Here is a 27,302-nt window from a genome sequence, read left to right as displayed (position 1 = left end):
GCTGGGTGGGGTTTGCAATGGAACATGGTTCTGATCTATGTTCATCTTCCCCTGAGTCATACAGGGCCCTGCAGGTGCCTCCCGGGGCAGCGCAGCTCAGGCACAGATGAGACCGAGGTTAGTCCTGTCTACACTGCAGCACCCAGCCGCGCTCTGAGGGTGTTGGCAGCCACCGTGCGCTCAGTGGCTCCTGCAGGAACAAGAAACGGAGAGTGCAGACAGGGCCAATCCCTCCTCACTCATCCCTCCCTCCTCTGACTCCAGCCTTCCCCACTCCTGGATCCCTCCCTTCTGCCAACTCTTACCCTGCCCAAGATCCTCCTGCTCCTCACACTGGGGTCTTCTCCCCTTTGTCATTTCTGACATGGTTCTCTTCCTCCTTGTGGTCTCTCTCCCCTCCCCTCACCCCTCCCCTCTCATAACATCCCCCAACCCCCTCCCCAGCGTCTCTCTCATGATCTGGGCTCTTCCCTTCCTGCTGCTGCAGCCCCCTCCCCACTCCACCCCACCCTTGGCCACAGCATCCACCGCTGACATTGCACCCACACATCCCCATCTGTCCCTGCACCCCCACAGCCCAGCAGCCTGCTCCCCGCACCCCCTTCTCTGCCCCCTCCTCTCCCCCAGCTCACAGGCCTGGGACTGGGAACTGAGGGAGGGGGCAGGCAGGTGATACCCTTTGTACCATCCCCATGGGAACAGGGCTGGGGGCTGGTCAGCGCTGGGAGGGGATAGTCTCTGCCACGGGTGTCACTCTCAGGGACAAAGATTCCCTTTGGCCTGAGCTGGGACAGGACAGATTATTAGGGGAGCAGTGTTTTTACCCTCCTCTTTGTAACCAACATAAAAATAAGGATGGAGCGTCCCGGAGAAGGTGTCAGTGAAAGTGAAGAGATGGGACCTGTCAGTCACACTGTAAAAGGAGACCTCGCCTGCTTCATAGTCCAGGAAAACCCCCACCCGGCTGGGCCTGATGCCTGTGGGGAGGGGGATCTTGGGGGGGGAGGTGCAGGCCTCGTATTTCCCATCCCTCAGCCACACAGCCCAGTATCCATTCCCAGGAGTGAGTCTGACCTTCCCTGTCCTGATCACAGATTCCCTACAAACCCCCACAGTCCAATTTATTTTGTCTCCCACCTCCACCTCCCAGTAAAACCTCCCGCCTGTGAATCCATTTGTGCCCAGGACAATCGGATAAGTATTGAATCTCTCAGGATTGTCAGGTCGATCCTGTCGTCTATCATCGTATGTCACAGTTTTCTGATCCTCAGACAGGATGAGGTTGGGATGAGCCGTGTTTGGATCCAGAGTCACGTCCACTGGGGAGAGAATTAGAGCCAGTGCTGGGGGCAGGGGCTGGTCACTGGGATCAAAGGGCAATTCACCCACATGCCCATTAATCACTGTGATATGGGGTTCCTCACCCTTAAGGGGAGTCAGGAGCTCAGCTAATGCTGAGGGGACAGGGGCAGGGGGAGGGGGGTGGGGAGCAGGAGTGGAAGGGAAGGAAGGGGGAGATCTCTAGGCAGACACCAGGGAATCAGAGGGGGACGAAAGGGTGGGGGCCAGGGATGCAGCAGGCACCAGGGAGGGCACGTACCAGGGTGCAGAGGGTGAAGGGAGGAGTGGGCGCCAGGGTGATGGGGAAGGGGAGGGGTGGGCACCAAAGGGGGAGGGGAGGGGCAGGTGCCAGGGGGTCGGGTCGAGGGGAAGGACATGGGGGGAGGGGAGACAGGGACGGAGGGGAGACGGGGGGAGGGTGTGTTGAGGGGGCTGAGGGTGGGTTGCACGAGGGGAGCAGAGAGGAGGGGCAGGTGCCATGGGGCTGGGAGGAGGGAAGTAATGGGGGCAGAGGAGTGGCGGGGGGCGGAGGGGGAAGGGTGGGGGAGGGGGAAGGGCAGGCTGGGCGGTGGAGAACACCCCTGGCACAGCCGTTGCCACCAGGTGAGGGAGCCCCTCCCCCCTTCCCCTCCCTTCCGCTCCCGAGGTCCCTGCCGCCCACCACCTCCCTCCTCTCCCCCCCATGAGCCCCCCCGCCTGCCCCTCACTGCGTCCCTCCTCACCCCCCAGCCCACCGCTCGCCATCCCGAGGACGAGGTGCGGTGAGCGGTGGGCGGGGGTCTCACGGGGGCAGGGGTGAGGTGGGATGCATCGAGTGACGGCCAAGTGGGGGAGGGAGGTGGGGGAGAGGCCTGGGGCCCAGTGGGGGTGGAGTGTGGGCGGGGCAGCGGGTGGAAGAGGTGAGACGGGGGGCTAGCCTCCCCCAAGGGAAGCTTCGCCCACTGCTCATGACGGCAGGCGCCAGGGGGCAGAGGAAGGTGCTCAGGGCTGGGGCAGGAGGCAGACATTGGGGGGCAGCAAAGGAACGGGAGGGGCAGGTACTGTGGGAGCTGCTGTGGGGCTCTGAGGCCACTCAAGCCGGTTCCCCGTTGTGCTGGTTGCTACACGGGCAGAGGGGGATCTTCACCTGGATCTGAATGACTGAGGGCACAGATCCCAGGGACTGTCAACAGGACAGTTCACGGGATCCGGAGTCACCTAGGGCGGCACAAAAGGAGCTCGGGGCCTAAGTCCCTGGTTTCAGCTCCACGGTGAGGCACAAACCTCCTGCTGACCCCGTAGCTTCCAAAACTCACTCACAGTCGAAGTTTGTGCAGTAAAAGTTCCCTCCGTGCCTGTGTTTCTCCCTCCAGCCATGACCATGGCTGCCTCCCTCTAGGCGCGTGGACGCCTATTCCCCTGCCTGAGCCCCAGCGTGATCCAAAGACTGGGGGAAGATCGGGGTCCAGCCACCCCAGCCTAGTTTGGTAGGCGGGCTCAGGGGCGCTCTCTCAGACCGGGTCCCTCAGGCGAGGCCACGCAGCAGCTGGTTGGGGAGGGCTTCCCTCATACATTTTAACCCAGTGGCTAGAGCATTCCCCTAGGATGGGGGGACTCCCAGTCCCTGCTCTCCTCAGGCAGAGGGGGAGCTTAAACTGAAACAGGGCTCTGCCAGTCTCAGGAGAGCGCTTTGACCACTAGGCAAGGCTGAGGTGGGGGGCTCCCGCACTCTCTCCTGCTGAGGATTTTCCATGGTGGATAAATAAAGGTCCATTGGTGCAGGGACGGGACCCTGGCTTCCCCCCTCGCCGGGGGGGTGCTCTAACCCCCCAGCTGTAAAGTCAGCTGCATACTTGCTCTCTCTGACCCAATCACAGGTGCCGACTCCGTGGGTGCTCCGGGGCTAGAGCACCCTCAGAAACAAAACAGTGGGTGCCCACCAGCCATCCTCCAATCAGCTCTTTGGTGGGCCCAGCTGTTTGGCAGTGGGCAGGAGGTGCTGGTGTGGGGCAGAGCGGGGGCAGGAAGAGATGGAGCAAGGGCAGGGCCTTGGGGGAAGGGGCAGAGTGTGAGCAGGGCCTTGGAGTGGGGGTGGAGCACCCACCCAGAAAGAAGAAAGTCGGCACCTGTGCCCAATGATCTTTAATTATTCAGTCCGTCGTGGAACAGCTTCCAGAGAGAGGAGGTCTCAGAACAGACTAACTTATACCCCAGGGGTTAGGGCCCTCCCCGGAGAGCTAGAAGGCCCTTGTTCAAATCCTTCCCTGCCTTGGGCAGAAGGGGGAATTGAAGCAGGGTCTCCCAGGTGATGGCTTTAACCACGGGGCTACAAGTCATTGCCAGCTCCTCCACCCCTGGCCGGTTTGTGTGGCGTGAGGAAGGCGTCCAATTCATTCCCACAAGATCTGCCGTACGTGCTAAGCAGCCTGACTCCAAGAAAGGGGATCCCTTTGTGGATCACTGAGCAGAGAGAGGTGCCCGTCTCCACGAGAGAGGCTGGGCTTAGCACACACCACTTTCATCCGCATCTCCTATCGTCTAGCGTAGGCATCTCCTCACCTCATGTCTTGGCTTTTGTGAATCACAGTCTAAGGGCAGGTCTTCGCTTAAAATCCTGCACCGATGCAGCTGCGCCGCCGTAGCGCTTTCACGAAGATGCTCGAAACTGAGAGGAAGGAGCTTTTCCCATCAGTTTAGTTCATCCAGCCCTGCCCCGCCCCCGGCTCAGTGCATTAGGATACCCTGGCGTGCGAGGAGCCCGGGGCTCCCGGTGCTACAGTGTGCGTGCACATCCACTGGACTCTCTCATCCCTGCTGGAGCTGCCAGACTCTCCCAGCCTGCTCGAGTACACACACATGGTCAGGCTGCGAGCCAGGTGAAAACACGCACACATAGCCACAGGTGTGAGGCAGAAAAGCTGCTGTATGGGCACAATTTGTGGCAACTGGGTCAGGGGAGTGTCACAAGCTGGTTATAAAAACCTGTCTGCCCTTGCAGTGGGGACAGGGCCTGCCTCACCCCAGAGCCAGGGGGACACTGAACAGCTCTTGTCTGCTCCTGTTACACGAGAAGAACACTGTGGGTAGAGCTCGGTCTGAGCATGGAAATCCTGCCGTTGGGAAGAGAGCTGAGCCGTTCAGTGCCAGTGATGGGCAGATAAGAATGGCCATCCTGCAGAACCCAGGTATGGCCCTGGGAAGGGGACACCAGGGGATATATTTCATCACTAATCAGCCCTTTCCCAAAGGGAGTGTGTCCCTGTGCTCAGCAATAAATCTGCGTTTCGTCAGCCCCCAGTGACATTGCTATTTCCAGCCGACTGAATGTCACAGGGAAATGCTCTGTGCAGGGAAAGGAGCAGAGAGCTCCCAGGGGAAGGTGGGTCTCACCATGGATTCAATGCCAGCGGTATGTACAGTACCTGTGTAGAGCCGGGCGCTTCTCCACTCTGCAACCAAACACAGACAGAGGGGTAAGAACGCCCCTGGACACAGACACACTGAGCAGGAGACAATGTCACACAGGGGTCGTACTGGGGGGAATGGAACTTACTGAGCTCAGCCTGGAGTTTGTCTGAAAATAAAACAGAGAAATGAGTCAGTGTCACATTATCTTGCAGAAGGGAAGTGAGTGAAAAAGACCTTAAAGCAAGGAAGCCTCCTGGGAAGCAAAGGAAAAGGAAAGGAAGAAATACAGTACAGTAACCTCATCTGGCCACCTGGTCAGGAGCAAGAGGTTGTTAGAGCTAAAGAGGGATCCTTCAGCAAATGAAAAGTATTAACCCTGTGAAGCCAGTAGAAAGCCACATTAAGTACACTGGGTGAAGCGAATGATAGGAATTAGGGGGTTAAAATGGAATTAGAAGAGGGAATAGCCAAAAATATAAAACAAATAAAGGGAACAATTGAGGAGGGTAATGACAATGCCGAGAGACTGATTTCTTTGCAACAGTTTTTACCATACTGAGTGTGGTGGGAAGAGACCAGCCCTGGAGCTGCTCTTTTCAAGAAATGAACATCGGGGCTTGAGGTGTGAAGCAGAGATAATAGAACAGACTGATTATGAAAGAGCTAGACGCCACCAAGACCAGAGGAGATCCTTGCCAGGTTGCAAATGCCCAAGAGTTGTGAAATGACCTAAGAGCATTATGGCTGAGCTGTTAACAATAATATGCATCTCATTAAAATCAGCTACTCTTCTGGAGAATCGGAATGTTGTAACCAGCTTTTCAAATTTTGGTAGGACTTGTCCTGAGAATGACAGCTCAGTGAGCCTTGGGGAAGGGGTTGGAATAGGGGCAGGGAGGAGGCAGAGTTGGGGTGGGGCCTTGGGGTAAGGGGTTGGAATGGGGGGTGGGGCTAGGGTGGGAAGAGATGGGGTTGGGCGGGGTCGCATGGAAGGGGTGGAGTGGGGTCAGGGCCGGGGGTAGAGGGGGCTCGAGCACACAGGGGAAATGGGGAAGTCAGCGCCTATGGTGGTATTAGTTAAGTTTTTCCTCGGTGATGCCCTCATCAGGGACAAACATTGTCATTCATGTCCCCAGCAGTGATCCTCACACATGGTGCTTGCCGGGCCTGTGTGAGGCCCACGTTAAAGAAGCGTTGCTCAGTCATGAAATGGATTCAAGTGGCTCGAGACCTTTGCCTAAAGCAGCACCTGCTTGAACAGGCTATGTGACCTGCTTTCGTTTTGAGGTCCTTGTCTGATTGGAAGTGGCCCTTGGGCTCTGAGAGCACTGTTGCTTCGCGGTCCAGAGCAGGTGCCTCTCTCAAGAAACGGGGGAGCTGTTCCCCATTGCATACACCAAGGAAAGGATCTCATAAGACCAACTGAGACTCCAGGAGACTCACTTTGCACAGGGCTGGTGCTCGTGTGCGATATGGCATGGGTGCCTTTAACCTTTCCCTGGTACCATGCGGAGAGATGAGAGACCTGGTGTTATGGGCTCTGGTTCCGGCCCCAGGGCATCTGTGGAGTCTGGTACCAAAGAGGATGACGGTGGCACTGACTGTCTCCGTGTCCGTGGCATTCCAGGCAGCTACCGACCTCCTTTGCCTTTCACCCCAACCTCTCCTTTGGTCCAAGGCTATGCCATCTATAGCCCCATTGGCTGAACAGGCTGTTGAATCAGGGCCAGTATCGAGGTTGGTGTGGGAGATCTCAACAGCGTTCACCGTCCTTGACTTCGGCACTGTCAACCAGTCCAGTACAACTGATGACTTTGGGACTGACACTGCCTCCAGCCTTGGCATACGCAGTGCAGCTGGAGCTGCTTCCATTATCAGCACTGGTCCCTGCCTTGTTATGGGTAACAGATGAGTCAGGCCAGTTACTTGCGCCCTCTGGTCTGGCTCTGACTTTATTCCTGGAATCCCAAGGCTTCTCAGTTTCAAGGTTGGGATCTTCCTTCTCCTGGTCTCCACAGCCAAACCAGCATCGGGGACTGTTTACAGAGCATTATAGGCATCAGGGCTGGTGCTTCTCTCATGGTCGAGATGGGGGTCTCTGGCCACAATGCCTTATCCTTACCAGAGGCCTCCATGGAATCTGTGGGACCTTCCTGGGTGATGGAGGCCATACTGCTTAGCTCAAGCAAAGGTGACATTGCTGGTCAGATCAGCAGTAGGAAATATAGGCCCACCACAGGTTCCAGCACTGGTGAGCTTTACCCATGGAGTATTTCGAGGCCTATCAGGACCTCTTGTCCCCTGCTTCACTGGGGATTCAGGCAGAGTTCCTTCGATGAATGTCCATCAGTTAGCGGATGCCCTGCAGCCATCTGCTCCTGGTAGCGTAGCCCTCCCGATCAATGATGCACTACTGTAGTCTGCAAAGGTTTCTGGAGCCTGCTGACTTCCATGCTGCCCACCACACTGCATTGATTCGGCCTTAACTGGAGTATTGTGCCCAGCTCTTGGCGCCACATTTCAGGAAAGATGTGGACAAATTGGAGAGAGTTCAGAGAAGAGCAACAAGGATGATTAGGGGTCTGGAAAACATGACCTATGAGGGAAGATTGAAAGAACTGAGTTTGTTTAGTCTGGAAAAGAGAAGACTGAGAGGGGACATGATAACAGTTTTCAAATGCCTAAAAGGTTGTTACAAGCAGGAGAGAGAAAAATTGGTCTCCTTAACCTCTGATGATAGGACAAGAATCAATGGACTTAAATAGCAGCCAGGGAGGTCTAGGTTGGACATTAGGAAGAACTTCCTACCTGCCAGGGTGGCTGAGCACGGGAATAAATTGCCTCGGGAGGTTGTGGAGTCTCCATCACTGGAGATTTTTAAGAGCAGGTTAGACAAACACCTGTCAGGGATGTTCTAGATGGTGCTGGTCCTGCCATGAGTGCAGGGGACTGGACTTGATGACCTCTCGAGGTCCCCTCCAGTTCTATGATTCTATGAAAGTGCACAGAAAGGGCTTCTTCTCTCACTTGGCATAAACTCCCTCGTCATGACTGCTGTGAATGATAGAGCCCAGCAGGGCAGGTTTAGGTCCATTCTGAAGGACAAATTCTCCAAAAGGATGGATTAAATGGGCAGGAAGATTGACACTTGCTCCTCCCTGCACATGGGAATTGTATGCCAGCAGGCATTGCTGTCCAGTTATGACTTCATAAATTGGACAGTGATGCCTAAGTTTGCAAACCAGCTGCAAGTAGCCACTAGAGAGGAATTTCAGGAATCTGATTTTCGGCAAAATCTACAGGGTTCTGACCAGAGTGCGGGGTGAGGGGCTCAGCCTACGTAAGCAATGAAGTATGCAACCTTCTAGTTGAAAAAAAGCCACATAATTTTGCTCCATGATCTAAATTTTCACCGTGAGATTCTGTGCTCGGAACCTGCAGCATCGGTGCACGGAAGAGCTAAGGTGACCGTGACGGGTTGGATCACAGAAACCCCCTGGGGCTGCCAACTGATGTGCCAAGACTATGTCTGCCCCTGCTTACCCTGCCAGCTTGGGACTCCAGCACCCTGTCCTGTGGAGCCAGACACGCCAGTCTGCTCCAACACAGACCCAGGGTCTGAGCCACATGCCCCAAAGCTGCAGGCTTATCTGAAAGCAACTTAGGAAGTGTTCCTGTCTTTAACACTCAGATGCCCAACTCCCAATGGGGTCCAAACCCCAAATAAATCCAGTTTACCCTGTATAAAGCTTACACAGGGTAAACTCATAAATTGTTCGCCCTCTATAGCACGGATAGAGAGATATGCACAGCTGTTTGGCCCCCCCCAGGTATTAATAAATACTCTGGGTTAATTAATAAGTAAAAAGTGATTTTATTAAATATAGAAAGTAGGATTTAAGTGGTTCCAAGTAATAACAGACAGAAAAAAGTGAATTACCAAGCAAAATAAAATAAAACATGCAAATCTAAGCCTAGTACAGTAATAAAACTGAATACAGATAAAATCTCACCCTCCGAGATGTTTCAATAAGTTTATTTCACAGACTGGCCGCCTTCCCAGTCTGGGCACAATCCTTTCCCCTGGTTCAGCCCTTGTTCCAGCTCAGGTGGTAGCAAGGGGATTTCTCATGATGGCCGCCCCCTGTGTTCTGTTCTACCCCCTTATATGGCGTTGGCATAAGGTGGGAATCTTTTGTCTCTCTGGGTCCCCACCCCCACTTCTAAATGGAAAAGCACCAAGTTTAAGATGGAGTCCAGTACCAGGTGACATGGTCACATGTCACTGTGAGACCCCCCCCCAAGCCTTCATTGCTCCCAGCCTGGCTCACAGGAAGGCCTGCCTGCAAACAGCCACCCACCGTCAATTGTCCTGGTTGATGGGAGCCATCAAGATTCCAAACCACCATTAATGGCCCACACTTTGCATAATTACAATCGGCCCTCAGAGTTATATTTCATATTTCTAGTTTCAGATACAAGAGTGATACATTTATACAAATAGGATGACCACACTCAGTAGATTATAAGCTTTGGAATGATACCTTACAAGAGACCTTTTGCATGAGGCATATTTCAGTTACATTATATTCATACTCATTAGCATATTTTCATAAAATCATACAGCCTGCAACGTCACTGTGACTTTTAACATTCCTGGCATCCGCCGGATCCTGGGCTGCTCTGGTGCCAAAGCAGCCCCTGAGGTAAGTCAGGGCTAGTCCACATGGGTGTTGCAGTGATGTCATCTCCAGAGCACCGTCTTCTAGCATACGGTGACTTGCATGCACAACACCCTCATTTCTATCCTGGGGCTCCCTATGGTTTTTCATAGGCCAAAGCACATAAAATAAATTTCCCCTTCTGCGGGGTTCTGATATACTATAAATAAATTCATTTATTTATTTTCTCCCCTCTTGTCACTTTACCTTTCTCTCTGTGTTGCCTCCACAAGCAGTACCCGGCCAGGGCAATGAGAACCACCAGGAGAGCCAGGATCACCCCCAGAACCACTGTCCAGGCATCGACTCTTGGGAAAAAGAGCTCTGCAAGAGAAAGTGTTATTGACTTGGGAACAAATATGTACACAAGAATATTAGAACAGCCAGACTGGGTCAAACAAATGTTCCATGTAGCCCAGTATCCTGTCTTCTGACAGTGGCCAAAGCCAGATGCTGCAGAGGGAATGAACAGAACAGGGCAATAATCACGTGATCCATCCCCTGTCACCCACACCCAGCTTCTGGCAGTCAGAGGTTTAAGGACACCCAGAGCATGGGGCCACATCCCTGCCCATCTTGGCTAATAGCCATTGGTGGACCCGTCCTCCATGAACACACCTGCTTCTTTTCTGAACCCAGTTATACTTTTGGCCTTCACTAGATGGCAATGAGCTCCACAGGTTGACTGTGCGTTGTGTGAAGAAATATTTCTTTTTGTTTGCTTTAAACCTGCTGCCTATTTGTTTCATTCCTTGGTTCTTGTATTATGTGAAGGGGTAAGTAACACTTCCTTGTTCACTTTCTCCACACCCGTCACAATTTTATAGACCTCTGCCCTATCCTCCCTTAGCTGTCTCTTTCCCAAGCTGAAAAGTCCCAGTCATTTTAATTTCTCCTCACAGTGAAGCTGTTCCAGGCCCTTAAACATTTTTGTTGCCATTCTCTGCACCTTTCCATTTCTAATATAGCTTTTTTGAGATGGGGCAACCAGAACTGCCTACAGTATTCAAGATGTGGGCATACCATGGGTTTATATATATTTATTATGATATTTACTGTTTTATGATCTACCCCCTTTCTAATAGTTCCTAACATTCTGTTAGCTTTTATTAATACCACTGCACATTGAGTGGATGTTTTCAGAGAACTATCTGCAATGACTCCAAGATCTCTTTCTTGAGTAGAAACATGTAAGTAAGACCTGATCATTGTATATGTCTAGTTGGGATTATGTTTATCAATGTGCATCACTTTGCATTTATCCACATTGAATTTCATCTGCCACTTTGTTCCCCAGTTTTTTGAGATCCCTTCGTAATTCTTCATAGTCTGTTTTGGACTTAACTATCTTGAGTAATTTTGTATCATCTGCAAGTTTTACCATCTCATTGTTTACCTCTTTTTCAGACCTTTTATAAGTATGTTGAACAACACTGGTCCCAGTACAGATTCCTGAAGGACATCACGATTTACCTCTCTTCTTTCTGAAAACTGACCATCTATTCCTACACTTTGTGTCCTGTCTTTTAAGCAGGTACTGATCCATGAAAGCACCTTCCCTCTTATTCCATAACAGCTTACTCTGCTTAAGAGCCTTTGGTGAGGGGCCTTGCCAAAGGCTTTCTGAAAGTCAAGGTACCCTGCATGTACTGGATCCACATGTTTGTTGACCCCCTTCAAAAAATTCTAATAGATTAATGAAGCATGATTTCCTTTCCACGTTGACTTTTCCCCCAACAAATCATGTTCACCTATGTGTCTGGTAATTCTGTTCTTTACTATAGTATCAACCAATTTGTCTGGTACTGAAGTTAGGCTGTAACTGCCAGGCTCGGTTCTGGAGACTTTTTGTTTTTAAATAAGAATTCTCTTCATCACCCCCTTGAGAACTGTGATGTTCCAGCACAGAGAGAGAAGTCACATACAAACCTAAATACTCTTGCTTGAAGCTTGCAGCGTAACACAATGTTTTGTTTTTTAGAATCCAGAATCTTAACACCCAAGAACCCAAAACAGAGAGGGGCTGCTCCCTAAGGCAGCAGGCACAACTTCCACCTTGCAGGGCCCTAGAGCTCAGTCTCTAGCCCAAGCCCAAATGTCTACACTGCAATTTAACAGCCCCTTAGCCCAAGCTCCACAAGCCTGAATCGGCTGGCATGGGCCAGCCATGGGTTTTGAATTGCCGTGTAGACATATCCAAAGAGAACTAAGCTTATTCAGAAGTTTCCAAGAAGTGCTCAACATGTTGAAGATCCAGGCCAATAAATAGGAGACACAATGATAAATACTTTCTGCCCATGTCTGTGGCATCTCAGTCCATCCATGTGCGGCACGGACGGGCACTGACCTGCTATGGAAATCGCTGACTCTCTCTCCTGGTCGAGTCGGGGGTTCCTGACACAGCAGGACACTTTCTGGTTGGACTCTTCTGTTAGAACAATGGCAATCTCTGTTTGAAACAGGCCACCGGCCTCTTGGGATATTTTTTCAGAGGCTGATGGAAAGAGCTTCCCCTGGAGATCTCTCCACTGAGCCTCAGGCTCTGGGTACCATCCAGATGATCGACACACCACCTGGATCCCTCCATCCTGATGTCCCTCTACAGAGATGTCAGGATCGGAGCCCAAACCTACAGAAGAAATAAATAAATTTGTGATAACCCAGTAATGAGCCAAAAGCTTTATTACACTGTTATCAAAAGCCATTTCCTATCAAACTAATAATTGAATGTGAGTCCACGAGTGCAGCTGGTCACCTAATTTGGCCAGATTCCTATTTGATATAGAGTAGAATTAATGTTAATGTCAGTGCTGTTCTATGCACAAACTTTCTCCAGTTTAGTTAACCTGGTTTAGTTAATCAAGTGCAAATCCCTTAAATCAAGACTAAAACGAAATCAATATAAGCCATTTCCAAACTCGTTTCAGAGGTTCCACCTGGATGTTTCCACTAGTTCAGCAGTTCTCAAATTTTAGCAACCTAAGGACCCCCATTTTGATTTCAAATTTTCAGAAAACCCCCTTGCCCAACCCACTCAGCACCAGGCCCTGCTCTCACTCCACCCCTTCCCCCAAGACCCCATCCTCGCCCCACCTCTTCCTGCCCCTCCTCTTCCCCACCTCTTTCTATCCCCTCCCCTGAGCACACCCCGTCTCTGCTCCTTCCCCTCCCTCCCAGCCCCTGCTGCACACCGCTGAACAGCTGTTCCCCAGCACACAGGAAGCACTGGGAGGGAGGAGGCGGTGTTGAGGGAGGAAGGGGAAGGAGTTGATCAGCGGGGTCAGTGCACTCCCTGGAGTACCTGGGGGTCCACGGACCCCATTTGAAAAACTCTTCACTAGTTCATTGAAACCAGTGTATGTGTATGTGTAAACAAGCCTTAAATAATTCACTAATAAAAAACTTTATTATAGGGGAATTCAGGTTGCCTTGGCAGGGCCTTGTATCCTTCCAGAATGCTGAAATGGGTAGCAGAAAACTGATACCTCTCAGAGCCAGGAAATACACTCACCAAAACAGAAACACAAACCATGGGCGGCAGGGAAAGCTGAGCCTTCCCAAACAGCCAGGATGTGGCCCATCCACACTCCGCCCCTTCTCTCCGTCCTGCTTCTCACTCTGCAGGTGTCCGGCTCTTCCGGGGCTGCCAGCCTCCTGATGCTCTGGGGCCAGGGGGGCTGGGGCTGCTCTGCCCGGCTTCGGAGTCCTGGCACACCGGGGCCGGGAAGGCAGGGGCCTTGCTGCCCAACAGCCCAGTGCTTTGGGGCCAGGAGGGCTGCGGCCACGCTGTCTGGCCTCCCCACACTCCAGGGCCGCGTGGTGCTCCGTGGCCGGGAGGGCTGGTCCCTTCGTCCCTCCCAATGTACTGGTCAACAGCCTGGTGCTTTGGGGCCAGGAGGGCTGTGGCCACACTGCCCAGTGTAATGGCAAAAACAACAGCCAGAAAATTTTCCTACTCCAGCCCTCCCAGCCCCGGAGCACCAGGGGTAGGAAAATTTGCTGGCTGCTGTTTTTGCCATTACATTGGCACTCCAGCTTGGAAAGGCTGGAGCTGCACTGCCTGGCCTCCTGGTTCTCGGGGCCAGGGGGGAGGACGGGCGCAAACCTGGGGCAGGGACCAGTGGCTACAATGGAAGGGGGCTGGGGGCACAGGGCAGGGGCCATGCCCACAATGTGAGCTGGGCTCCATTGGACACAGAGGGGATGAGGCCTCGGGTGGAAGGGGCAGGGCTGGGTCGGGGGAGAGATGGGGGCTGTCGCAAACACTAGATAAGGTCACACTGGGGATTTTTTATTACTGATGAGCTAAACTGAAATAAAATTATCTTAATTTGAAGCAAGTGTCTTGTGAATTCAAATGGATTTCTTTATTGCGGGGTCAGTCTGTGGGCAGAGAGGCCCTTAGGTTGCTTGGAAATTGCATACAGACCATCCTAGAGAGGGAAAACAACCGCCCAGAAGAGACAAAGAAGGGATGGGTGTCTGGTACCATTTCCGCTCGGGAGTCTTCACCAGAAAAGCACAGGCTAGCAGGGGTTCTCACAATAATTTTTTTGGTGGCCTAAGTGTGTGCAGCCACTCCGGTGGCCACTCTGAAAAACCCCTCTCCGACCTGCAGCCCTTAAGCAATAGCCCACCCTGAGGAAGGTGAGTCAGGAACTCACTGGCCAGCTACAAAGTCCCAGCCTCCCCATGCCTTGGCCGGGTGGGAGCCGGGCAACTGCCCAAGGGAGTGCCTCAGTGACCGAACCCTGCTGACAAGAGCCACCTCCAGTGCCATTCACACTGGTCCCACATGTCTTGTTTGTCTTACAGAAGCAATTACAGGTCCCAGCTGAGACTGGGTCCCCAGCGGGCTGGGCATGGTGCACATATCATAGGAGACAGTCTGCGCTGAAGAGTTTACAGTCTCAACAGGCATGATGGAGAAAGGGCGAGCAAGGAAACAGAGGCACAGAGACGTGCCCAAATTCTTGCACAGCTCAGTAGCAAAGGCAAGACTGGAACCCTGTCCCCTGACACTCAGTCGACGGCTCTATCCACCAGGTAACCTTGCCTCTCACTTATTGCTGGTCTAGCATATGTGCACCTGCTTCACATTCTCCAGTGATGCTGGGTGAGCGGCCCCATAATCCTGCCAGCTCCTGAGCAGGGGCAAGGGACTGGCTTTCCCGTTGATGAACACAGACCGTGCCTCTCGCCACAGACACTTCGCGGCAGGTGTGAAGGGTTGAATAAGAACCACTGGAAGCAGCTGTGCACAGTTTAACTGATGGGCAGGGAGGCTAAACTCTTCCACTACTTTCACTTGCAAAGGTAATTTTAGAAACATTATTTGTAATCCCCTTGGGCTTAGAGAAGCCCCTTTAACACCTGCCTCAGGCAGAGGAAGGGCTGGGTGTTCCAGAGGGAGCAGGGTGGAGAGAGGGAGAGGACAGGGGTGGAGGCGCCAACTCCGTGGGTGCTGCGGGGCTGGAGCCCCCCTGGAGAAAAATTAGTGGGTGCACCCATGGGCAGCCAAGCCCCAGTGGCAGGCGGTGGGCTACAGGACCCTGAATATCAACCACGGTTACCCTGTGGGTGCCAGACAGGAGGCCAGACATTAGCGTGAGGAGGATCAGCTATTGTTTGGCCCCAGGGGTGCACAAGAGAGTTGTAATAAACACAACATATTCATATCACCCAACTTTTTAGGCGTGTTTGTGTATTTGATTAACCCTGTAAATGTAACCCATTAATGCTACCCCAGACTCCCAAGAGCCACAACACTCTTCGAGACAATCTGAGTACTTGCGTGGATTTTAGAGCCCTTAGAAAAAACAGTCAACTAGAATAAACCTTCACCAGAGCAGAGCTGCTGCCCCACTGTAATGAGATAAATCAGGTGTCATCTCACAATGAATCTTTGATCCACTCATACCCTACTGAAGACATCCAAGTATCACAACAAGTTACTGACCTGCCACCTGTAGTTCCAACAAAGCTTCTTCATAAGCCACTCTAGACTGAAAAAAACACTTGTACTGTCCATCGTCGGAGGGTTGGATATCGCGTATTCTCAGGGAAACACTCCCATCGGTGATGTGGTCTTTTAAGAGCTCAGTCCTTCCTTGATATTCTGGCATCTGCTCACCATACTGATCCTGCCCATCGTGGTACAGATGCACAACTGCAGAGTACTGGGACCTGAACCATCTCACCTCCATGCTCTGAGCATCCATCCTGGGGGAAAGGTGGCAGGGCAGGAAGGCCTCCCCACCTAAGGAAGCGGTGATTGGATGGGCAGGTCCAGTTACTGTGAACTGTGCTGAGAAAAATGCAATGAAAATAGAAATTAAATTGACAGGGGGCTGAGGGTGGCATTAATTCAGCAGTAAGACAAAATAAAAGAGCGTCCTGCATTAGAAGTGAACACCCCGTCTCCATGCAGTGCCCTAGTCATGTCTATAAGTGCAGAGAGTCACATGCTTGGGGTAGCTGCATCTTTGACTCCCTCTGGGGTCTGCTTAAGGATTGTCCCTCAGGTCTCAGGCCTCCAGCTGTCACCTCTCTCTGGGCAGGGACCCATGGCCCTCTCTCTCCACTGGGGTTTAAGGCTTGCAGCTTCATAGAATCATAGAATATCAGGATTGGAAGGGACCTCAGGAGGTCATCTAGTCCAACCCCCTGCTCAAAGCTTCCTTGCAATTCACTGTGGTTTTCCCACCAGGTCTGACCAAAGTTCAGCACCTGTGCTTTGCTTTCCATCCCAGGGCTATGAACAGTGTGTGCCAGAGGTTACCAGTAACCAAACAGGTTTTCCAAAGCAGGGAACATTTATGGACAAAAGCCCGAGAGAGAAAAGTTACCATAAACCAATCAAACATCTTACACTTATCGCAAAGGATTCTCATCTGGCACATGGGGACAGACTCTCTGTCAAACCTTTCTCTAAGGGTTTCTCTCAGTTTGTAGCCCAAGATCCCAGGCTTCTGGTTAGTTTAAATCAGCTTTTCATACCAAAAATCTTCATTCTCTTTGGTTTCTGGAACCTGCTCTGAACTAGTTTAACCGCCTGGGGTGGTACTTCTCTGGAGCTGTTATCTGTCCCACAAGAAATTACACCCCATCATTTGTATATCCTGCAGGAGATGGGGTGACCCTCCCCCACGGAGTAGATTACAATCCGGAGCCCACAAAGATACATATAGAACGGATCGATACTGTGAAGTTCCACTCGGTATGCTTTATGAAAATAGGCTTATGAATCTGAAAATGACATAGCTGGAATGTGCTTTATGCAAAAGGTCTCTTGTAACACATCATTGACAAAGTTATAATGTGCTGAATTTGATTTCCCTATTTGTATGCATGTATCGTTCTCATAGAAATATGAGGTATGAACCTGTATTGCTGGTGTAGTCATACCAGGTGAGGGCCGTCAATGGGGCATCAGGACTTGGTGACTCCCATTGACAGGACAATTGGCTGTAAAAGGCCTTGTTTACCTTAAAGCCTTCCTGTGTATGGGTCAGGCAACCTAGGAAGAATGGAGACTGGGGTCTTACACAGACATGTGACCATGTCACCTGATACTGAAATCCATCTTGAAGCGGGTACTTTTCCAGAGTGGGGGTGGGATTCCAAACAAGGGTTTCCCCGCCTTAGGGAAATTCTATATAAGGCGGGGGAAGTAAACAATGAGGGTCTTCATCTGGCTTAAGAGATGGCCTCCCCACCCCAAGAAGATACCTGAAAGCATCTGGAAACAAAAGAACTGTAACTACAGGGGTGGGAGAGAACAGGCTGGACCCAGGTCAGAAAAGGCAACTGACCTGGGAAGCATTTTACTTGAAATAACATCGAGGGTGAGAAGTTATCATCTGTAACTGATTTCTTAGTGTATTAAGCTGAGCCGTGAGTGTTTTGGTTTATCTTGCTTTATGATTTACTTTGTTCTGTCTGTTATTACTTAAAACCACTTAAATCCTACATTTTATACTTAATAAAATCGCTTGTGTTTATTAATAAACCCAGTGTAAGTAATTGTTACCTGGGGGAAAAACATAGAATCATAGAATCATAGAATATCAGGGTTGGAAGGGACCTCAGGAGGTCATCTAGTCCAACCCCCTGCTCAAAAGTAGGACCCATACCCAATTAAATCATCCCAGCCAGGGCTTTGTCAAGCCTGACCTTAAAAACTTCTAAAGAAGGAGATTCCACCACCTCCCTAGGTAACGCATTCCAGTGTTTCACCACCCTCCTAGTGAAAAAAGTTTTTCCTAATATCCAACCTAAACCTCCCCCACTGCAACTTGAGACCATTACTCCTTGTCCTGTCCTCTTCCACCACTGAGAATAGTCTAGAACCATCCTCTCTGGAACTACCTTTCAGGTAGTTGAAAGCAGCTATCAAATCCCCCCTCATTCTTCTCTTCTGCAGACTAAACAAACCCAGTTCCCTCAGCCTCTCCTCATAACTCATGTGTTCCAGACCCCTAATCATTTTTGTTGCCCTTCGCTGGACTCTCTCCAATTTATCCACATCCTTCTTGTAGTGTGGGGCCCAAAACTGGACACAGTACTCCAGATGAGGCCTCACCAATGTCGAATAGAGGGGGACGATCACGTCCCTCGATCTGCTCGCTATGCCCCTACTTATACATCCCAAAATGCCATTGGCCTTCTTGGCAACAAGGGCACACTGCTGGCTCATATCCAGCTTCTCGTCCACTGTCACCCCTAGGTCCTTTTCCGCAGAACTGCTGCTGAGCCATTCGGTCCCTAGTCTGTAGCGGTGCATTGGGTTCTTCCGTCGTAAGTGCAGGACCCTGCACTTATCCTTATTGAACCTCATCAGATTTCTTTTGGCCCAATCCTCCAATTTGTCTAGGTCCCTCTGTATCCTATCCCTGCCCTCCAGCGTATCTACCACTCCTCCCAGTTTAGTATCATCCGCAAATTTGCTGAGAGTGCAATCCACACCATCCTCCAGATCATTTATGAAGATATTGAACAAAACCGGCCCCAGGACCGACCCCTGGGGCACTCCACTTGACACCGGCTGCCAACTAGACATGGAGCCATTGATCACTACCCGTTGAGCCCGACAATCTAGCCAACTTTCTACCCACCTTATAGTGCATTCATCCAGCCCATACTTCTTTAACTTGCTGACAAGAATACTGTGGGAGACCGTGTCAAAAGCTTTGCTAAAGTCAAGATACAATACATCCACTGCTTTCCCTTCATCCACAGAACCAGTAATCTCATCATAGAAGGTGATTAGATTAGTCAGGCATGACCTTCCCTTGGTGAATCCATGCTGACTGTTCCTGATCACTTTCCTCTCATGTAAGTGCTTCAGGATTGATTCTTTGAGGACCTGCTCCATGATTTTTCTGGGGACTGAAGTGAGGCTGACTGGCCTGTAGTTCCCAGGATCCTCCTTCTTCCCTTTTTTAAAGATGGGCACTACATTAGCCTTTTTCCAGTCATCCGGGACTTCCCCCGTTCGCCACGAGTTTTCAAAGATAATGGCCAATGGCTCTGCAATCACAGCCGCCAGTTCCTTTAGCACTCTCGGATGCAACTCATCCGGCCCCATGGACTTGTGCATGTCCAGATTTTCTAAATAGTCCCTAACCACCTCTATCTCCACAGAGGGCTGGCCATCTACTCCCCATGCTGTGATGCCCAGCACAGCAGTCTGGGAGCTGACTTTGTTCGTGAAGACAGAGGCAAAAAAAGCATTGAGTACATTAGCTTTTTCCACATCCTGCGTCACTAGGTTGCCTCCCTCATTCATTAAGGGGCCCACACTTTCCTTGGCTTTCTTCTTGTTGCCAACATACCTGAAGAAACCCTTCTTGTTACTCTTAACATCTCTCGCTAGCTGCAGCTCCAGGTGCGATTTGGCCCTCCTAATTTCATTCCTACATGCCCGAGCAATATTTTTATACTCTTCCCTGGTCATATGTCCAACCTTCCACTTCTTGTAAGCTTCTTTTTTATGCTTAAGATCTGCTAGGATTTCACCGTTAAGCCAAGCTGGTTGCCTGCCATATTTACTATTATTTCGACACATCGGGATGGTTTGTCCCTGTAACCTCAACAGGGATTCCTTGAAATACAGCCAGCTCTCATGGACTCCTTTCCCCTTCATGTTAGTCCTCCAGGGGATCCTACCCATCCCAGTTGTGCACGTCTCTCTTTCAGTGATATAGAGGGCGAACATTTTATGAGTTTACCCTGTATAAGCTTTATACAGAGTAAAACGGATTTATTTGGGGTTCAGGCTCCCAGAAAGGCTGAACTCTGGGCGCTGGGAAAGTCCCTGTTAACTGAAAAGCCCCACGGCTGAGTGAATCTCAGTTTCTGTGAACTGCAGAGGGGCGTGGCCCAACCTCTGAGTCTGGGCTGGAGCTGAATTGGAGTGTCTGGCTCAGCAAGACAAGAGTGGAGGGGCACCCGTTCTGGCAGGAGGGTTGTTCTCTGTGGTACCCCAGAGCATCAAGTGACAGTCTCAAGGGGGTCTCTGTGACCGAACCCATCACAGATACTATCTATGGAAAGGGTGCAAAATAGACAGAATATTCATGATGTTAATTTGATAGTCCCCAAATATGGCATGCGGTTGCCATATCTGCCACCCAGGGTTCACAGGTGAATGTTATACACTATCCCTATCATCGCTGAATAGGGCTGAACACTTCTCACAAGCACCTTGGGTATAATGGGTAATGGGGAGGGGGGGGCTGGTTCTCTGACACACCAAGGACTTTTCATGCTGCTCCAGTGCAGTGCCCTCCCTGACTGCTGTAAGGATGGTGTAAGGGCCAGCAGGATGTGAAAAGAGATCATTGCCACTGTGCAGGTAAAGTCAGAAGTCAGATAATGAAGAGGGAGAAGGAGGCAGATAGAAAAGTGCAGGGGGCAGAGAACCAGCCATTGTGGAACTGAACAGAAAGGGGGGGTCTCTGGGCAGAGACTCAGCATCCAGAGCAACAAAGAGAGCTGGTTAAATTAGCAGAATGGAAATCACAGCAGGAGGGAATCAAAATGTCTGTGCAGCTGTGGGGACAACCCCGGGGGTGCCATGGGATACGATAAGACTTTCACTGAGGGCACAGAATGAAGAAGGTCTCACTCTCACCCCTAGACGGCTGTGCCTAGTGCAGTGTGAATGACCTGTGGGTTTATTTCATAACTGGAGAGTTGGGAAGTCATGATTTGTTTGTGGCTGAAGAGTCTGATCTGTGACTTACATGGTCCAGCGGTGTAGTGTAGCGGAATTGTGTAGTGTCCCTTTAAATAGTTTGTGAGCCCAGTAACGGCGCTCACCATGTTCTATGTTTTAGAAGCCTCCAGTCAGAGCAGCAGCGTGTGTATAGATAAACACCATCACTAGGACCCAGCTGTGCTCTGCGGTTTATGCTCGTTGTGTAAAGAGCAAAAGACCAGGGCTGGATTTAGGGGCAGGCGACCCAGCCAACCACCTGGAGTGCCAGGATTGGTGGGCGCCAGGCTCGGGGGGTGCCAGGCTTGGGGTCCTGTGTCTGTTAGTGACAAAAGGGAAAACAGAATGTTTGAAGTGAAATGTTTCAAGTATAGATGTTAGTACATTCCAGTTATTCCTACAATTAAAAATTTTCTTTGAGGAAACTTTTTTTTTTGCTTATATAGGCATGAATAGATACAGATGTACAGATCCTAGCATGCACATTTATTGTCTTATATGACAGGGATAAATCATGCATGCAAATCGTGCATCAAAGCCATGAAATGGGCTACAAATACAATAAAAGAAAAGTATTCAAAAAATTAACCAATGGAAGGGGGGGCAACAAAGAAACGCTCCTCGCCGAGGGCACCATTTGGTCTAAGGGCTGGCCCTGCAAAAAGCAGACGTGGTTTACGAGACAAGGCAGTGAAGCGAGGTGGATGGTGATGACCAGCAACAGAACATCAGCAAACCCAGCGAGAAGGCCGGAGCTCCTACCTGACACCAGACTGTGAACCTGTAGAGCGAGGCAGAGAGCGACGTAGCCGGGCAGAGCGGAGCTCACTGTGGAGCTGGGAGAGAACAAGGGAACCTTCCCCATCATCGTAGCTGGGTCTGGGGAACAGGAGAAATAACAAACCAGATGGTGAGTGAGCGGGATGCGGTGACAGCGACACAGGGCAGTGGGGAGGAGGTAACAAGCACCAGAAGGGAAGGGATTTCCCCCACAGGTCTCGCCTGCCTGGCTCTGAGCAGGGTCAGATGTCACTGGGCCAGCAGCCGGTCCATACCACACTCACACCATGGCTGCACCTGTGGAGATGTCTGGTGTAATTTAGATTGCCATAGGACATCTACACTGAACACATCACCGGCCACCGACAGTGCCAGGAGGCATGAGCTGGAGCGACATGGTGCATCAATGATGAGAGAGGGACCGAGAGACTTTGTCCATTGGACCATATGAACTGGAGCCATAAACTCACTGAACGTTAAATCTCACCAAATGAGGGTCAATCCATCCTCATCATCGCATTCACTCACTGTACTCCACACCTGAACATAGCCATTATATGAACAACATACCCTCATACCTCAATGTCTGTCCTTTGACCCGTTAACCTTTTACCCCCAATCGGGGATATTGCAGATTATGTATTCCTTAGCCACCCGATCTCAAACCGAACTTCTTCTTACACCCCTTGACAATCTGTACGTTATTCCCTGATAACCTGAAACGTCTGTGCTTAAATTCTGTACCGTTCACTTTTTTAAAAAACATCATCTTAATAAAAATTTTAAATCTGTAAACTCTCCAGGGCAAGGATGGTTCCTCACTAGTGGTGTGTCCAGGGCACAGCACAATGGGGCCCGCATCTTGGTTGGGCCATTTAGGTGTTACTGTAATATAAATAAATAAATGAGAAAGGGGGTATTAAGGAGAGCAAGTGAGTGCAAGCAATGCCTCTGAGCGTGGTAGGAATGGCCCCTTATTGCTGTAGGAGAAAGCAGCGCCATCTCCCAGCCACACCTGTCTTGGGTGAGGGCATGGGCAGTAGGTATCACAGGCCAGGGAGGCTCAGCCTCCCCAAACAGCCCAGCCTGCCCAGCCCAGCCCATGCTCTGCCCCCAGCCCCCACCTGCCTGCTTCCAGTTCCCTCTTTTCCGCTGGGACTTGGGCAGGGGCAGCCAGCATGTGGCTGGGACTTGGGGCAGCTGGGGCCGGTACAAGCACCGGCCTATGGCCAGGACTCAGGGTGGTGCTCCGGGGCTGGGGGTGGCGCTCCGGGGCTGGGGGTGGCTGGGGTGGCCTGGGACTGGGGGGCCAGTGGCTATGGTGGGGGTGCACCGGCAGGGAGGGGGGCGGGGACTTGGGCAGAATGGGAGAGGCCCAGGGCTAGGGTCCTGCAACGGGCAGGTCACGTGCTGCCCATAGGTGAGGGCTCTCTGAGGATCTCCCTAAGAGCAAATCAGCCCCCGGCCCCAGTGATTTTACATGTCAGTGACCCACCCAACATCTCCAGGGTTGGTGCAATGTCAGGGTTGAATTATGATCAAGGTCACCACATCTCTGTGGCCCCTCAGCACCGCGACATTTAAACAATTCTAAAGTGAGATTCCCAGAGGCGGTACGGTCTGTGGTCCTGTCTCTGACAGCCGGGAACACGTAGCCTGTAGGGTCCTTAGGCTTCCTAGGTGTGTCTGCAATCTGCGGGTACCGGGCGTAGGAGTGCCCAAGTGACTGCATACGCCGGGCATCACCTCTGGCTGGCTGGGGGCTCACTGGAGGGCTCGTGGGTCTCTTTTTGGAGTCTTTTTCCTACGTTCACCCTCTGGAGGGAGAAGGCTGCGGTGCTGGCAGGCATGGCCAAGGAGACTTGGGACCAGGTCAGTCGCCTCTTGGATGGCTTCCTCCGTACGGAGAAGTTTTGATTTTAGTTCCTGGTATTTTTCAGGATCTGTGTGAAGGGGTGTACTGGCCCCTCGTTAGGCCACCAGGGACAGACCAGTCGCTGCAGGCCTCAGAAGGCCACGTCCCCTCAGCCTGGCTGCACCCGCTCCCAGTGGAAGCGACAGATAAAAGGAGGCGGCCCAGCCCAGTCTGGGCCGGCGGAGGAGGAGGAAGGATGTGTGTTGCAAGCTCCTGCAGAGAGGCCGGAGGCTCCCCAAGCAGTGGGAACCTGAGACCCAGACTACACTGTGAGCAGCCAGGCAAGCGCAGAGGTTGACAGGGATGCTGAGCTGCGGCGAGCCAGGAGGTGTATGAGAAGCGCCCTGGGGTAGGAAGTGACCCAGGGAACGTAGTAGGAGCTGATGGTTCATCCCTCAACGTGGAATTCCCTGGCTTCATCGGGCCCTGGGTCGGAACCCGGTGGAGCTGGATGGGCCCGGGTGACCCTGCCACTCCCCCACTTCCCGCTAGGTTTGGCTACTGTTTGTTCTGCCCGGCCCAGAAGGTCAGGAACCCGAACTGTTACTGTCGGCCACAGGCAAGAGGCTCGGAGGCTACAGACTGCTTGTTCTACCCTGCCTGTGGGTTGATATTTGCTCAGCCCTGCCAGGGATCCCGAGACCCCACTGTTGCAATTATTTGATCCCACAGGGAGTCCAGACACGTGTGTGACGGCATGGGCGGCGGGTGAAACCTGGGCTTGGGGAAGCTAGCCCCTGGCCTGGCCCATCCCTTCTGCCTGAGGCTCTTCCCCTCCCACCAGAGCCCAGAGCCCCACCCTGCATGGCCACCACCGCCTCCCCCCACCCCCGGGCTGCCTGAGTGCCCCCAGCCCCAGAGTGCCAGGCGGGTGGCGCAGACCTGCTCCCGCAGCCCCGGAGCACCAGGCAGTTGGGGTGGGTGGCGTGGCCTCCCTACCCCAGTCCCAGAGCACGGGCAGTTGGGCAGGCAACATGGTCCCCCTCCTCCAGCCCTGGAGCACCAGGTGGGCACCTCCCCTTAGCCCCAGAGCACCCCCTCAGCCCCGGAGTGCCGGGTGGGAGGGCAGGCAGCATGCCCCCCCACCAGCACCAGAGCACAGGCCGGCCCCCACTGGCCCCAGCCTGGGTCCCTGGCCATGGGGGGGAGGAGCCCCCCACAGCACAGCACCAGGAAGCAGGAAGAGGCCTGGGGGTGGCGCGTCAGTGGGGCCATGCAAGGCTGTTTGGGGAGGCTCAGCCTTTCCCGGCCTTCGATCCCCACTACCTCTGTGTGAGGAAGTGTACGACCTCCACACTGGATCTATGAGCGTGGCCCCCTTTGACAAACAGCCCCCCCCCATCACAATCTGACGTTCAGTTGGTGAGAGAAACCATTAAAACGTGAGTCTACAATTCCCTGGTCCTCTTTGCTCCTAGACTTAGGGCTAGGTTCAGAAAGATTTAGGTGCTTTTCGTCAGTAAAACTTTCGTTGGCCCAGGGTGTGTTTTTTTCAAACTCTTGACCGACCCAAAAGTTGTACTGATAAAAGTGAAGCGTAAACACAACCCTGTAATGTAACTCACAAAAGCCAGCACGCTACGCATGGAACTGCCTACGCTAGACAATGGGAGGTGCCAGCCACAGCCAGGAACCCTCTTTGGAGATACCCGCCTCTGCTGGTTTTGCAAGAAGCCAGGGGAAGCGACACTTCCCTCGCACCTTTTTAGCCCCCTGGTTAGAGCACTCACCTGGGATGTGAGCGACCCAGGCGACAGCCCCCCTCTGCCTGAGGGTGAGAAGGGATTTGGACAGGGATCCGCTCTTTTTAGGAGCGTGCTCTGAGCACTAAGCTATGGGATACTGTGTTGCGAGGCCCCGTCAGTCTGTCCTATTGAAGCTGTTGCCCTCTGGATAAATAATTAAAGCTGAATTGGAGCAGGGGGACTGGACTCTGGTCTCCCACCTTGTGGGTGGGTACGCTAACCACCCTCCGATAGCGTCAGTCTCATGCGTGTGTTTTCTTGTGCTCTCTCCCTCTCCTTCAAAGAGTGATCTAGGCCAGAGCCTGAGAGAGGGAACATAAACTTGAGTAGGACCCGCTTGCCGGGGGGTTACAGCACTGACCAGCGTCCAGGCCTGTGTCCCCAGTGCAGCTTTACCTGGAGAGACAGGGAACGCCTCACATCAGCATAGCCCCATGGTTCGAGCACCCTCCTGAGTCACCAGCTGCCTGGGGACTCTTACCATAACCCAGTTGTGGCTCTGAGGCCCCGTCCCCGTCTGGAACCAGGTCGGGGGAAGAGCCGTGCAGACAGCTGTGGGGAGCTGCACACCCCCCACCTGCCCTGGCCCGGGGGATGGAGGGTGGGGATATGGGCTGGGGGCTGTTCTCAGGCCCGCCCAGCCTGGGCACACGGGGGGGTCTGTGGCTCCCCAGCCCTGCTCCGGCTTCCAGCTTGGCTGGGGGGCGGGGCCTTCAGGGAAAGAGGAGGGGCAGGGGCGGGGCCATGGAGGGAGCAGGAGCTCCTGGCCCCCCATTTTTGGGAAGGCTCCGCTCCCCTGTGCTGAAGGCCTTTTCTTCCCCTGGTTTGTGACTTGCTCTGGGGCTCATGCGGGAGATAGGCACCGGGCGCCTACAATATGGCAGCAGGGCACGTGCCCAGAGACAGAAACATAGTCAAAAGCTTAGGTGCTGAGTGAGTTTAGACCCCTGCATTTTCAGCTGGAATTTTGTGCGCCACTGGGGAGCCTAAAACGGGAACCTGGTGCCTAAACCCCAGACTTAGCTGCCTGGCTCCTTTTGTGCCTCGGGACCTTAGTAACGAAGGGGAGGGAAGAGAAACACACACACGCACACGCCATCATAACCTCACCTAAGGAAAATGACATAGGGTCATTACCTGCCCATCGCATCTAACATTAAAGAAAGCAGATGAGAGGAAGGGAGGCCAGCACTGTGGATCTCTGAATTTGCATGGCCACTTCCACAGCCTTGTTTATTTTCAGAGTAAGGAGGTGCCTGTTGACCCCTATGGCCTTTTGGCAGTAACACCTCATCTAGATTAAGTACTGTAAGGAAATCTCAGCCAGAGCCATTTACCTGGAGCTCCCCTACCTGCTGAATCCCGGAGAGACCTTTTCCAGCTGTTTCTGCCTCTGCAGGGCGCTCCTACCCACAGCCATTTGAGGAAGAGTTGGTCTCACAATTGTCCATTTCCCTTGCTGAGGCTGTCTCATCCATTCCATTCAGGGAGTCCTGGAGCCCAGGGGCTTGAGGCCGGATTCTTCATGCTTTATTGATTCATTTAAGGTATTTTAAACTGTCCTGCTTCCTGATGCTTCCACCTGCTGCAAAAATGAAAGTAAGAAACCGGCTGGAAAATTACAGTCATAGACTCCCTGGCACACGTTGATTGCTGCACAGAGATCAAAGTTCTCTTAAAGAGACATACACCTGCAGTAAGTACCAAGATGGCAGGTCAGGTGCCAGCAATCTCAGTGATCCATGTGAGCCAACCTGGGGTGTGTCAGCCCTGAAACCTGCTTTTCCTCCTCTCCACTGATCACTATAACAACAATAAATTCTGTTTATACCACACCTTCTGCATCAGCTTTCTGCTCCCGATCTGAGCAGCTACTCAAAGTTTGGGGCCCTGTGGGTTTTTCCAGGTGGGAGAAGAAATTGAAGGTGGAACATGATATCTTTGGGGCAATCTTGTTTATTTACAAGGAATGGACAAAATTAGGTTTCCCTGAACGTGGAAGGAACCAGCAACAGGTTTCTTGCTCACAACACCCAAAGCATTCTTCAACAAGCACCCCAAAACCGCTCTGCAGGCTTTTCCCATGGCTGTGCTGCCAGCTGTTTGGACACGCTGTGGCCTTGTCTACACGGCCACTTACAGCCCTGAGACTTTCCTCGCTCAAGGGTGTGAAACCCCCCCCCCCCTGAGCG

The 27,302-nt window shown here is 52.3% G+C and overlaps 1 protein-coding gene across 2 annotated transcripts; it reads right to left on the bottom strand.

Annotated features, from left to right (window-relative positions):
• Positions 1-545: 545 nt before the first annotated feature.
• On the bottom strand, positions 546-26,743 carry LOC140895986 (butyrophilin subfamily 1 member A1). 2 transcript variants are annotated; one of them, XM_073307027.2, is made up of 8 exons: positions 26,448-26,743; positions 21,433-21,549; positions 15,409-15,756; positions 11,797-12,078; positions 9,657-9,773; positions 4,874-4,894; positions 4,743-4,769; positions 546-1,319 (listed from the first exon to the last, which is right to left on the bottom strand). In XM_073307027.2, the coding sequence occupies exons 2-8, from the start codon at positions 21,536-21,538 to the stop codon at positions 757-759; spliced, it is 1,464 nt and encodes a 487-aa protein (XP_073163128.1). In that variant the 5' UTR covers positions 21,539-21,549; positions 26,448-26,743; the 3' UTR covers positions 546-756. The 2 variants fall into 2 exon arrangements, with proteins under 2 accessions (XP_073163128.1, XP_073163129.1); XM_073307028.2 differs by having other exon boundaries at positions 26,463-26,743.
• Between the last annotated feature and the right edge of the window lie 559 nt (positions 26,744-27,302).

Source organism: Lepidochelys kempii, chromosome 11, assembly GCF_965140285.1.
Source record: "Lepidochelys kempii isolate rLepKem1 chromosome 11, rLepKem1.hap1, whole genome shotgun sequence".
In the NCBI taxonomy this organism is placed as follows: Eukaryota; Metazoa; Chordata; order Testudines; family Cheloniidae; genus Lepidochelys; species Lepidochelys kempii.
This window is presented reverse-complemented; position numbering and strand designations above follow the sequence as displayed.